Source organism: Lutra lutra, chromosome 7 (assembly GCF_902655055.1).
Source record: "Lutra lutra chromosome 7, mLutLut1.2, whole genome shotgun sequence".
Taxonomy (NCBI): Eukaryota; Metazoa; Chordata; class Mammalia; order Carnivora; family Mustelidae; genus Lutra; species Lutra lutra.
Window position 1 is genome coordinate 37,334,004 of NC_062284.1, and position 13,701 is coordinate 37,347,704.

At 44.7% G+C, this 13,701-nt stretch overlaps 1 protein-coding gene across 2 annotated transcripts in view; it reads right to left on the reverse strand.

The window, feature by feature from the left end:
* NEDD4 (NEDD4 E3 ubiquitin protein ligase) overlaps nucleotides 1–13,104 on the reverse strand; it is a 129,369-nt gene extending 116,265 nt beyond the window's left edge. The window contains exon 1 of one of the 2 annotated variants that reach the window (XM_047735900.1): nucleotides 12,955–13,104. In XM_047735900.1, coding sequence (XP_047591856.1) covers nucleotides 12,955–12,999 — 45 coding nt within the window. In that variant the 5' untranslated portion in view covers nucleotides 13,000–13,104. The remainder of the gene's footprint in view (nucleotides 1–12,954) is intronic. The other variant, XM_047735898.1, reaches the window with a different exon arrangement.
* Nucleotides 13,105–13,701: the final 597 nt, after the last annotated feature.

A 13,701-nucleotide genomic window follows, 5' to 3' on the forward strand; every position in this document is an offset into this window, starting at 1 on the left:
ATGCTGCAACGAGAGACTGAACTCTTCAGTATCTTTGGAAACATGGTATTCAAAGCACTGTTAATAGAGACGTGTTCATCAAGGATATTGGTCTGTAATTCTTCTTTTTGGTGGGGTCTTTGTCTGGTTTTGGGATCAAGGTAATACTGGCCTCCTTGGCATCTGGGAAGTATGAATCAAAACCACGATGAGGGGCACCTGGGTGGCTCAGTGGGTTAAGCCGCTGCCTTCGGCTCAGGTCATGATCTCAGGGTCCTGGGATCGAGTCCCACATTGGGCTCTCTGCTCAGCAAGAAGCCTGCTTCCCTCTCTCTCTCTCTCTCTGCCTGCCTCTCCGTCTACTTGTGATCTCTCTCTGTCAAATAAATAAATAAAATCTTTAAAAAAAAAAAAAAAACCACGATGAGATTCCACCTCACACCAGTCAGAATAGGCTAAAATTAACAAGTCAGGAAACAACAGATGCTGGCGAGGATGCGGAGAAAGGGGAACCCTCCTACGCTGTTGGTGGGAATGCAAGCTGGTGCAGCCACTCTGGAAAACGGTGTGGAGGTTCCTCAAAAAGTTGAAAATAGAGCTGCCCTATGACCCAGTAATCACACTACTGGGTATTTACCCTAAAGATACAAATGTAGTGATCCGAAGGGGCACACGCACCCCAATGTTCACAGCAGCAATACCCACAAAAGCCAAGCTGTGGAAAGAGCCCAGAAGTCCATCAACAGATGAATGGATAAAGAAGATGTGATGTATATATACAATGGAATACTATGCAGCCATCAAAAGAAATGAAATCTTGCCTTTTGCAATGACATAGATGGAACTAGACAATTATCATATGCTCTCCCTGATACGAGGAAGTTGAGAGGCAGAGTGGGGGGGTTTGGGGAATAGGGAAGGAAAAAATCAAACAAGATGGGACCGGGAGGGAGACAAGCCATAAGACACTTAATCTCACAAAACAAACTAAGGGTTGCTGGGGGGAGGTGGGGTGTGGTGAGGGTGGTTGGGTTATGGACATTGGGAGGGTATGTGATATGGTGAGTGCTGTGAAGTGTGTAAGCCTGATGATTGACAGACCTGTACCCCTGGGGCAAATAATACATTATATGTTAATAAAAATAATTAATAAAAAAATAGAGATGTGGACAGTGCTCAAATGAGGAAAAAAGAAATGAAAATTAAACATCCTCTCCTTATTCAAAACAGGAACATTATCCCCGAATAGATCACAGCTCTTCTTTAAAGTTTGAGACTTCCCCTTCTACTCCTAAGAAATCTTTCTTGATCTATGAAAGTGATATGGGAAAGTTACAAATCCTAGCCAAAAATATGTGTTTTTTCTCGACGACAGTGAAAACAAAATGACAATGCATTATCAATGTAGAAGGCTATAGGAATTAAAAATGGCTTTCCAGGCCTGAGATATCTCCACAATTCATGAAAACAGCTACTAATCTTCAGGAATAGGTAATGTAGAGCTTTAAATCTTTCCATCTCTCACACGTCTTAGAAGAATTTTTGTTCCTCTCTTCATCCTTCTCCCAGCCTTCTGTTGCCTCCCTCCCATACCTAACTCCCTTCTCACACCTCCAGTCAGTCTACTTCTTAAAAAAGATACCCTGTGTCTACTTACCTCTGAGATTTTACACAAGTTGGACTCCCTCTACCTGGGATAGTCTTCTCCATCCCCTACCTCTTCATTGTTAAAACCCTGTATCATCTGAGCAACCATTTATTTATTTATTTATTTATTTATTTATTTATTTATTTTTAAAGATTTTATTTATTTATTTGACAGAGAGAGAGAGATCACAAGCAGGCACAGAGGCAGGCAGAGAGAGAGAGAGGAGGAAGCAGGCTCCCCGCTGAGCAGAGAGCCCAATGTGGGGCTCGATCTCAGGACCCTGAGATCATGACCTAAGCCGAAGGTAGAGGCTTTTAACCACTGAGCCACCCACTTGCCCCTTGAGCAACCATTTAAAATGTATTATTAATATTACATGTTGTATCATGTTAACTAGAAAAAATCAGGATGCAGAGTGGTATCTATTCTATGATAACTATAAAAATATATGCTGATGGATAAAGATTAGAAAGAAATATACAACAGCGATAATAACTATTCTTAAAAATGAAATAAAATAATGAGATGATAGGGGTGCCTGGCTGGCTCTGTTGGTTGAGCACCTGACTCTCAGTTTTGGCTGAGGTCATGATCCCAGGGTCCTGGGATGGAGTCCTAAACCTACATCAGGCTTCTTGCTCAGCAGGGAACTTGCTCCCCCCACCCCGCTACCACCCTCTGTTGTTTGCTCTCTTTCTCTCTCACTCTCTGTCAAATAAATAAATAAGATCTTTTTAAAAATTTTTTAAATTGTAGGGGTGCCTGGGTGTCTCAGAAGTCTCTGCCTTCGGCTCAGGTCGTGATTCCAGGGTCCTGGGATTGAGTCCCGCCTCGGGCTCTCTGCTCAGCGGGGAGCCTGATCCCCCCCCACCCCCACCTGCTGCCTATTTGCGATCTCTGTTAGGTAAATAAATAAAATCTTTAAAAAAAATTAAATTGTAGTTTTTTTTAAAGACTTGTCCTTCCTTCTAAGTCCAAATACTATTTTTTCTATAAGCCTTCATAGCTGAAACCGAATTTTCCCCTTTTGCTGTTAAAGGCCCCTTTCTATAGCACTTATCACATGTGGTCTCCTGTCTGAGGAGATAACGATGTGTCTTTTCCCACTATTAAAATTGTGAGATTTTGAAGCTCAAGAAGTTTATCTTTTCATTATCTTGGTATTCTCTGTGGAACCCAGCAGAATAATTGGCACATAGCAGGGGCTGACAAATTCTTGATTAACCTCAAAGCTTTCTGAAGTAGCTGAAAGTAGGAATAAGGCACTTTATGGAAAGCAGGGGCAAGTTTGCACAGTGAGCCCAGAACACTGGCTGCCAGATCGACAGCGCCCAAAAATAAGGCTGGAAGACTTCTCTCTGAGGAAACTGATGACGTGGCAGAGGGGTGGGGGGAGAGGAACCAAGTGTTATAAATATTTATATGTGGGAGTCCCACTGGGAAATAACCCTATCTCCAAACAGTCCAGTCAACAGTACCTGCCCACTATACAGATAATGTACGTCAGCAAATGAGGGAGTAAGTTAGGAGAAAGGACTAACTAAAGATAAGAGATTAAGGAAACGGTAGCTCCAATGGAGAAAAGAGTTCAAGAGAATTCTCACAAGAACAGCACATGGAAGTCTGCAGGGGACGGCTACAAAGCAGGTGTAGAGTGGAAGTAGTTCAGATGGGTGCGACAGAGCAAGAGGCTGTCTCCAACTAGAATGAAGAAAAGGGAATGGATAGCATCCATTATACATATATATAGATATAACATCTGCATTGAGTAGTTCTAAAGCTTCGTCAGACAGTTTGCAAATTTGTGACACGTATATAGAAAACTAAAGCGAACAAAAAAATGTGCACTAGTTATAAACATGACATAAGGGTTCTGATGTGACTACTGTACTCACACAATGCAATAATATAAACACCGCATATTTATTTTAAAAACTGCTAGAGTAGAAAGGAAGGATGTATTTCTTATCTTTCTCCTTTTTTTTTTTTTGGCAACATGTTAGATCATTTATGGTGACCATATTTTCAAAACTAAAAATCTGAACCTGAGGACTGCCAGCAGTTTTGTTCCTCTGCTGTGTAAACTGACTTGAAATGTCAATGCTAGATCACTTACTGGAAAATACATGAAATGAGGACAGTCCCAGTAAAGGTGTAGTGTATAAGCGCTATGGATTTGCTTACATGGTCAAAGCAGTGTTTGGCAGTAGTAATCATGACAAACTAGAATACCCAGTATCCTTAGATTTAGGACCAGCTGTGGTTCTCAAAGAATATTCCCTGGACCAGTGGTAGGAGCACATGGGAATTTATCAAAACACACGTTTTCAGGCCCCACGTCTACTGAATCAGACAGTCTGATGGGGACAGTAGTCTCTGGTTTAACAAACTTTCCAGGTGATTCTGATGAACACTAAAGTTGAGACCCACATGTAGAGCATGAAGGTAAGACAGGGAAGGGCTATCATTAATGCAGCTGAGGGACTATTCCCCAACTAGAAAACTGTAACTTTAGTTATTTGATCAGAACCATATAATTTCTGAAAAAGAACAGCTCCTTGTCCCGTCACATTTTAACACTACTCTTACATGTGATAGCACCATGCACACTTCTTTGTACATGAAATGCCTCTGGAAAGATACACATCAAGCTTATTAAATATGTTTGTGGGAAAGAAATTTTCATAAGATTTGTAGATGAATGTTCACAGTAGGTTTAGTCACAGTAGCCAAAAGCTGGGAACAATGGGAGTGTCTGTCAAAAGGAGAATGGATAAAGATCTGGTATATTCATACAATGGAATACTACTCAGCAATAAAATGAATGAGTTGCTTTTACAAACAACCCCATGGGTGACTGAAAAACATTATGTTAGATGAAAGGAGCCAGATACAAAAGAATGCATACTATATGATTCCATTTCTATGGAGTTCCAGGACAGGCCAAAGGATAAGCATGGTGATAAAAGGTTGCCTCTGGAGAGTGAAGTGGGAAGTTGACTGGAAGAGGGCCCAAGAGGACATTCTGGAGTGATGGAATTTTTTTTTTTTAATATTTCATTTATTTGAGAGAGAGTGAGCAGGGAGCCCAATGTGGGGCTCCATCCCAGGACCCCGGGATCATGACCTGAGCCAAAGGCAGACACTTAATTGACTGAGCCTCCCAGGTGCCCCTGGAGTGATGAAAATATTCTGTATCTTAATTGGGTTGTGTGTTACATGCGCACTGTATGTCAAAGTGTATGTTTAAAAATCTGCATTTCGCTGTTTGTAAGTTTTACTACACTCCCCTTCTGAAGCCCTGCCCAAGAAAAGAAGAAAAACAAAATAAAGATATTATCAGGGGCGCCTGGGTGGCTCAGTGGGTTAAGCCACTGCCTTCGGCTCAGGTCATGATCTCAGGGTCCTGGGATCGAGTCCCACATGGGGCTCTCTGCTCAGCAAGAAGCCTGCTTCCCTCTCTCTCTCTCTCTGCCTTCCTCTCCGTCTACTTGTGATCTCTCTCTGTCAAAAAAAAAAAAAAAAAAAAAAAGATATTATCAGACAAAAACAAAAACCAAGGAAGTTTATTACCAGCAAACACTAAAAAAACTTCTGCAGGATGTACTTCAGGCAGAAAATAGTGATCCTAGATGGAAAGCCAGAGATGTGACAAGACATAAATAACAAATAGAGAAAAAGTTAAATATCTGAGGAACAAATAGTAACTCTAAAAAGGTATTAGTGATGATGATGATGATGATGTGTGTGTGTGCATGTGCGTGTGCGTGTGCTGTCCACACACATGTTTGGCGAGTTTCCCTCATCTGCCTGCCCGGGCTCTGCTCTTCCCTCCTCTCCACACTCACCTGACACCACCACCCTAGTCTTCATCTTCCTCTCCATCTTACCTTCTGCACACGCAGTTATTTCTGCCTTCCTGGAAGGCTCCTTTGCCCCAGTCTTCGCCTCGCTAACCCCTATTCAGCCTTACGTTCATCTTAAAGGTGACTTCCTCAGCCCTTCCTTATTACTCTCTCCCCTCCTTCATACCATGGAAGATGAATTCATCGTTCCTGTTATATACCTTTACCTCACCTTCCTTTTCCTTCACACCTATAAAATGTTTGTGTGATTCCGTATTTACTGTCCTTTTCTTCCTGTAGGTGATAAATTCAGTGAGGTCTGTCATTCATCACTATCACCTCATGGCCTGATCCAAATGCCTCACCCATAGTAAATGTTCAACAAATACTTAAGCAAACAGAATTCAAGTACTTCAAAGGTCCAGCTAAAATCTACTAACAAAAAAGACAGAAGAGGTGGAAGAACATAAGAATGATTACAAGTTAATTCTGCACATGTTACATTTGTCACCTTCAACAGAAGAGAGTCTCTTCTGTTAAATTCTTCCATTTGGACAACTATTTGCAGAAGGACAGTGGAAAGACCAAGTCTTTGGTATTAAAGAAATCTGAGATTCAAGCCCAGATCAGCTAGCTACCTAATAGGACCAAGTCCTTGAGCAAATCACAATCTCACATTCCTTATCTGTAAAATGGAGATAACACTATCTACTTCTGCAAAACTGTTTGGATGATTACAACTAAAATATGAGAACATGTGACCTGGTGCTTGGAATACAGCAGGCATTTAATTAGAGGCAGCTCTGAATATATTTAGGCTGATGCTTTTACCTTAAAGGAGGATATTTTCATGAAAGCATCTTTATGCAAAAACAAAACCAAGGAGGCTTATTACCAGCAAACACTAAAAAAACTTCTGCAGGATTTACTTCAGGCAGAAAATATGATTTGGCATGAAAATATGATGTGATTGTTCACATTCATTGCCAGAGCACATCTCATATGGGAAGAAGCCAAACGTTTGGGTCAGGCCATGGGGCTATGATGTTGCACTACAGACATATTAATTCCTCAAGACTTCAGAAAAGTCTTATCAAAGCCTTTTCCCATTTGTTTGTGCTGTCTCTCTCCCTGAATTTCTTCTCCTATCTTCTCCCTCCATTTATCCTCTCAAAATTTTGATAGGATTAGCAACCGGAGCCAGACTAACAAGTGAAAGGTCAGTAACACCGATGGCCACAGAATTCAGTAGACCGTGGGTTTAGCCATTCAGATCAGCAATCTTACATTTTCTCAGTACTACAGAATATTCTTAATACCAGGCACAGCTAGGAAAGGGGGAATCAGCTGATGTAAGTATCCTGCTCCAACAGATGTCAAATACCTAGGCTGAATCACCGAGAGTGACAAAGCCAGAATTCCATCCTAGTCAAATTTTATTTTCTATACCCCTGTTTACCCTAAGTGATTTATTTATGGTGCCTTCCAGCTCCAAGATCCTATTCCTATATGATAGATGAATTACTAATAGTTAACTGTAAAAAGATACATACATACAGTCCCTTCTAATCTCGTCCTGGTGCAGAGGAATCAACGTCAGGCCCAGCTTAGGCAGGGCTTGGGTGGAGGAGGCAGTCTCATGGAGGTTCATGGTCAGCAGGCTCATCAGCCTGGGGCAGGAGAGGAAAAGGGCGGTGCCATGCAGAGACGCAGCCGTTGGTGCCCACTGGCACCGGGCCCCTGCGACTCTGGGCCCCCGCAGTCCTCCTACTAAAGTGGAAAGTGGTAGACAGGGGAGATGCCTGAGTGCTTGGGAAATCAGGGACATCGAAAACATAAGTAAAGAGACCAGGCAAATAAGTAAAAATAATGACAATAATAAAAGTCAGAATTTTTACTGGTAGAGAAGGTACTTAGGGCTGGAAAGAACCCTGAGGCATTAGATTTGAATTCAAAAACTGATACGAATTCATGATTTTTAAATACACGTATACAGATTGATATAGAAAGTGATATACATTTATGTGTGTGTACACACACACACACATTTCTTAACTGCTGAGATGGCTAAAGAGCAATGACATTCAACAGTACTGAGCACACTGAAGACCCCGACCTTGGCCTCTAAAAGGCCTTTTCTCCTAAATGGCACCAGTGTTCCTAGGAGGAATGGCTGGTTCCAGACAGCAGGGGGGTAGGCAAAATACAAGAGGAGTCTGGAGTGTCTGCTGCTACAAAGTCAGGGAGGGTTCAAAGGATGGGGACTTGTCACAATAAACTAGGAACCCCCTTGAAAGGGCTTCCACTGACCAAACAGTGATCATTTGAGCAACAAAATATTTAATGATAGTAAATAATTACAACCCATTGAATAAGGTGGAATTCTACCTATCCATGCTCATATAAATAAAGGAGAAAGGGAAAGCTCTCCTTACACAGAATGCCAATTAATAAAGATGGAAATTAAAAAAAAATAGTGGTGTTTGATTCAAGTGGAAGTCATCAATGAATGCTAAAAGAGCTGGATGGAAACCTGATGAAGGGCAGGCCAATGGCATAATCTCTGCAGATGTCCCCACAAGATACTAATTGGTTATGAGGGAGGAAATAGTGACATTACAAAAAAAAAAAAAAAAAAAAAAAAAACAAAACCTGGTGGGCACCAAAATGATCAAGTGAGCAAGGTTATCATTGACGGTGATGGACAGATCAATATCGTGCACCCCTCACGGGAGGTACAGCATCGTCTCTGTGATTCCTGCGAAAAAAGCATGGCTGTGCCGTGGCCCTGGGAAAGCGGTAAACAGACCCAGGCCGGGGAACATCCTACAGGTCCTACAGCCTGTACTCTGTAACGGTCAAGGAGCCATACAGATGAGAAGAGACCGCAAAGCCATGGCAGGTATCCACAACCTATGCTCCTACCTGGGCTCTTGGACCAGAAAGGAAAAAGAGAAATTATGAGAACACCTGGCAAAGACTGATGGGCTCTGCACTTCGGAGGGTAGTGTCCTATCAGTGCTGATTGTCTGCCTTAGAGGAATGGACAGCTGTTATGTAGAAAAGTGTTCTTGTTGGGGCACCTGAGTGGCTCAGTCAGTTAAGGAACTGCCTCCGGCTTGGGTCATGATCCCAGGGTCCTGGGATCCAGCCCCATATCAGACTCCCTCCCTCTGCCATTCCCCCTGCCACTCCTCCTGCTCATGCTCTCTTACTTTCACACTCTCTCTTAAATAAATAAAATCTTTTAAAAAGTTTGCTTGTTTAAAAAAAAAAAGGTGTTCTTGTTTTAGGAAAATACACACCAAAGTATTAAGAGGTAACAGGGCACTGGATCTGCAGCTTGCCCTCAAATGGTTTAGAAAAAGAGGGGCATTAGAGGGGCACCTAGGTGGGGCATTAGAGGGGCATCTAGGTGGCTCAGTAGGTTAAGCACCAGACTCTCGATTTCAGCTCAGGTCTTGAACTCAGGGTCATAAGATCAAGCCCCGTGTTGGGCTCAGCACTCAGCACAGAGTGCCCCTGAGATTCTCTCTCTCCCTCTGCCTCTGCCCCTCTCTCTGCTCGTGTGCACGTGCTCTCTCTCACTCTCTCTGAAATCAATAAATAAATCTTCAAAAAAGAGAAAAGAAAAAGACTAATGAAAATGGCAAAAAGTGTTATGGAGCAGTTGTGGAATGTCAACAGCAGGAGAACCAGCACGAGGAGGATCTGGACTTCTTTGCGCTGTACTTTGAACAACTCTGCTGGTTTAAAATAACTAAAATGTAAACTGCTACAAAATAAAATCTCTTTATCCACTTCTTTGGTCCCATGGAAACCCATGAAAAATAGGATGATGCTGGGATTAAGGAGCTGCAAAAAAGGAGCAATGGCCAAATGAACACAAGAGAGTGTGGGAGAGGTGCTAACGCAGCCGGCTTCCACGGCGCTTCTCTTCCTTTGTGTGCCGTGAGTAGAGGTTTGGGAACTCGATGTGAGGCCGGGGCAGGCCAGGTCTGCTTCTGCAGAGCATCGGGGTTCTAGAAGCATCAGCAGATGCCATTCTTAGTTACCCTGCTGCTTATGCACTGTTGTCGCTGTACCCACCAAAGTCACCCCTTCCTCTACATGTGCAAATTGTTCTTCCAAACTGGCAGCAGACACTCTCAGCGCTTTCCCTTTCCTTCCCTCAGGTTTCAGGTGGAGGAAATGGACATCACTCTAGATGTTTTAAGAAGAAAGAAGTCAATCCAGGGAACTGGCTGCTTACAAAGTCATTGGGAAGAGCTGGAGGGGCAGGCTGCAAGGCTGGGCCTCTGGAGGCCCTGGAAACAGCTCAAACTGGCCCACCCAGGAAACTGTCACTTCTGCCCCTCCCACCCTCTGTCAGGAAAGCAGGGAATCAGGAGCCACCCCCAGATCTGCTGGCTTTACAAATGTACCCAACTAGTCATCAGGAAGCTGCCACCACCACGGATTCCGAAACTTCCTACCAATCTTCACAAAACAGGTTACCAGATAATTGAAACACTTTTGCTGGAAAAGTTAACGTCTACATGACTGTGCTTGTCAGAAGAACAAGCCAAAGAAACAAGAACTTAGGCTCCACTTGATTTCTACTTTCCAAATCTCAAGGAAGTGAGCCGTACAGGGAAACCTATTTCAAAACCCATTTCCAGAATGCTAAGTGCCAGAAAGTATGAGAAACATGCTGTTTAGCTTTCCAACCTCTGTCTAATAGGGAAGTCTACTGAAAAGAGGCTGGAAGGGATGCCAAATTCCATTGTCCAGAGCTTCCACATGCCTCCTCACCAATGGTTGGTGGGAATTAGTCTCTATTGTTAATCCCAAGAGACTGTCAGAGCAAATCTGGTATAATTTATATTCACTACTTCCTTAGTTTGTTATGCTTTAATGACAAAATTTTGCACATGAAGCCAAAACCATCTCTCACAAAAAGACATTTATATGTGGAATAAGAACTAAAACTCACTGAAAAGTGATAGAGAGGAATTATGACCTAAACTTTGGCCTACTTCAACGAGCCACTAATATGCTCATAGAGTGTGACTCAGTGGATAAAAATACTGGTTAAATCACAATGCTCTAAGTATCTTATATCCTATGTCTGTTCATTTTTCTTCTCATTTCAGTTTCAAATTTAAAATAAGAATCATCACTTTCTGCTGTAACAGAAAAGCTACCTTATTTTTAATCAACAGCAGAGGGCTGCCTATCCCCAAGTAGTCTGTGAGTTCTAGAAAATAACAGTCTTTCTTCTTAAGAAAAAAAAAAAAAAAAAAAACTGAGGGGGGAGGCTCTTCTGAGCCCTCTTTTACTTTGTGATGGACCAGAAAATAAATGTCAAGTAAGAGTGATGAGATGACAATCTCTACCAGAAAACAAGTGATTTTTATCTTTCCCACCATGCTGTGAGCTCTTCAAAAAAAAGGCAGGGACTGTTTTTTCTCTCTCTATCCCTGGTGGACAGCACACTGCATGACACAGAACAGACAGTTAATAATGTCTGTTGAAAGAATAATGGAGGGGAAGAAGTGGAAGACAACACTCCATCATCATGTCTCTTATCTTCCGTCCGATCCAACTCTCTTCCTTAATGTGGACAAAGTAGACAGAGAGGGCTGCAAGGAACTCTGAGTCATGGGACTGACAACTGGACCCCCAACATGCAAACAGAGCGGGCCCCAGGCCATGAAACTTCCTAGAAGTACAAATCCCTCAGGATGCAAGTTCATGAACACCTCATTTCAACGGGTGGAGTTTCTGGCCTTTAGCTCCAGTTGCTTACTGACCAAGCCACTAATGCCATAATTCATATTATTTCATCTGGGCAGAAGCATGATGTGAGAAGCAGATAACGGAAAACACAGAATCTGAACCAAGAGAGAAGAGTGAACAATGCCTTCGGCAATATTCTAGGATCAGCTGGCTCTGCTGGAAGGGAATGCAATGAGAAATCTGGAAATCAGGATCTGCCACTGGGTAATAACAACCAAAAGGAAAGAAAATCCAAGGCCAGCCTGATTGGGTTGAATGTCAGTTTGAGGTTATCTGCACTGAACAGCTTATGGTAGCAAAGCAGGGAGGCCTGATGGATAAGAAAGCTATCACAGGTTCAACACCGCATTATTTTCCTCTGATCTCTTCTGCTGAACAATAATGGACTTTAGCAGGAATATCATCTCTGGCCATAACACACTGACTGTTGTTTCTGGGGGTCTACCAAGCTGCCACCATTTTTCCACCACCACTTTGCTTCTCTTCTGGTAGCAATAATTAAGAAATTAAATTCTCATCTATCACACAATTAGTCTCAAAACACTCTTGAGATAACTTGCCTGCATAAACAAGTTGCCCACTATTTATATACAAAGAACTCGCGAGATAAATGTAAAAGACATCTGAAGATACCAAGTTACTAAGAGATCAGAAGATAAATTTACGGTGATGCATTATAGTTAAGGTCTAATCTTGATAATAAGTACATGTGACAGCTTAGCCAATCAACAAAAATGCTTAAATTTGATTTTTCCCCCCCAAATGAACTAGTCACTGTTAGACTAGATACCTTTTCATCTCCCACCCATTCCCATTTTTGAGACAATCATCGGGAGTTTAGAGAAGCCACATCTCATATTAAAACGGAATAATTCTTTCCAAATGGCCTCATTTTTACTAACCGTCAGGCATAACCAGCCTAAGTTATTTCGCTGAGAAGGGACAGCTTTGCCTTCTCAAATCATGGAACTTAATTTTTAAAGCGAACAGCTGTGGGAAGTTCTTCAAAGTATTTGTACCTTTTCAGCTTTATTTTTTAAATATCACTGAAGACCAGTGAAACGTACCATGAACTTGCCACACTGGACACTTGTTGCTAAACACGAAGAGGAAAATCTGTCTGCCTGCTTTCCCATCGCATTCTCCAGTTAGGGGGGTTAAAAACAATTTCAGACGAAAAAAGATAATCTAAACTGCTAATGACAATTGGAAAGTCCGTGAAGTGAAGTCCAGCGGGCCTGGGGCAGCTCAGGCTCATCCACAGCCGGGACGGGATGCTGAACTCCGGGGAAATCCACCCCCCGCCCGCCCCAGCACGCACCCTCGGCAGGGGGTGGCAGGAAGAGGCCGGCGGGGCGCCGCGCGTCTCCCCGCGCACCCACGACTCTCGCAGCCTAGCGCCCCTCCTCGGCACTTCCTGAAGGAAACTGACAAGGAAGGCGGCGGCTCGGGGAGGACAGGGCTGTGGAGTCCTCAGCCCCGCGAAGAAAATGCCGCTCGCTAAAGCGAGCCCCCACCCCACACACCCACACACCCGCGCGCCGGGCCGCCCCAGGTCCCCACGGCGCCTTGCGCGCTCCCGGAGCTCGCGCGGCGGGAACAGGGGCTGACAGCCGACTCTCGGGCCGCCTCCTCCTCCTCCGGTCCGGCTGATGAGCAGCGAGAAGGGAAGCCCACCCCGCAGCCCCTCGGCCCCCGCACCTCGTCCTCCGGGAGCCCGAACACCTCCACCGCGCAAGTTGCCATTTCCGAACGGTTCCAGCAAACCGGACGCGCTCGCCCCCGCCCAGGAGTGGGAACAGTAGTGAGAAGGAGGAGGCGGTGGAGGAGGAGAAGAGGGAGGAGGCGGGAGGGAGGAGGTGGAGGAAAAGGAGGCGGCGCTCCCCCAGCGGCCGCAGCGCCTCCCCCGGCCGGTGCGCGCTAGCGGTACTGGGAAGCGCGGCGGGAAAGGGCCGACGGCGCGCGTGCTGGGGCGCAGGGCTGGGGGCGCGCGCTGCGGGGAGAGCGTGCGTGGGGGGGCTCGTGTAGGAGGCAGGCTTGTGGCCGGGCTGTGCGCGTGGGGAGTGCGCGTGGCGGGGGCGCGCCGTCCGCTTCCGCGCGGAGAAGCTGACGAACGTGCCTGCCTGCGAGAGTCGGGCAGCCCCGGGCGTCGAGTCGAGCAAGCCGTGTAGGCCGGGGAACGTCAGTCCTTCCCCTGGGAAACAACGCTGCGGTTTTCCCCAGCAACAAGTCTCACTCAGATCCGCTCCGGAGCTCGGCTTCTTACTAGCCGCCTGGGATCGGAGCGCTTAATCCCAACTTCACCAGAGCCTAACGATCAGAGCCCTTTCTTGTGGGTTAGGGCTGCTGATTCCAGTAGAAGCCGGACCTTGGGACCTCGTGGGGGAAAGCCCAGCCTGAGCGAGGCCACAAATGGGGAGGCCTGAAGGGATCTCATCATTCTTGGAT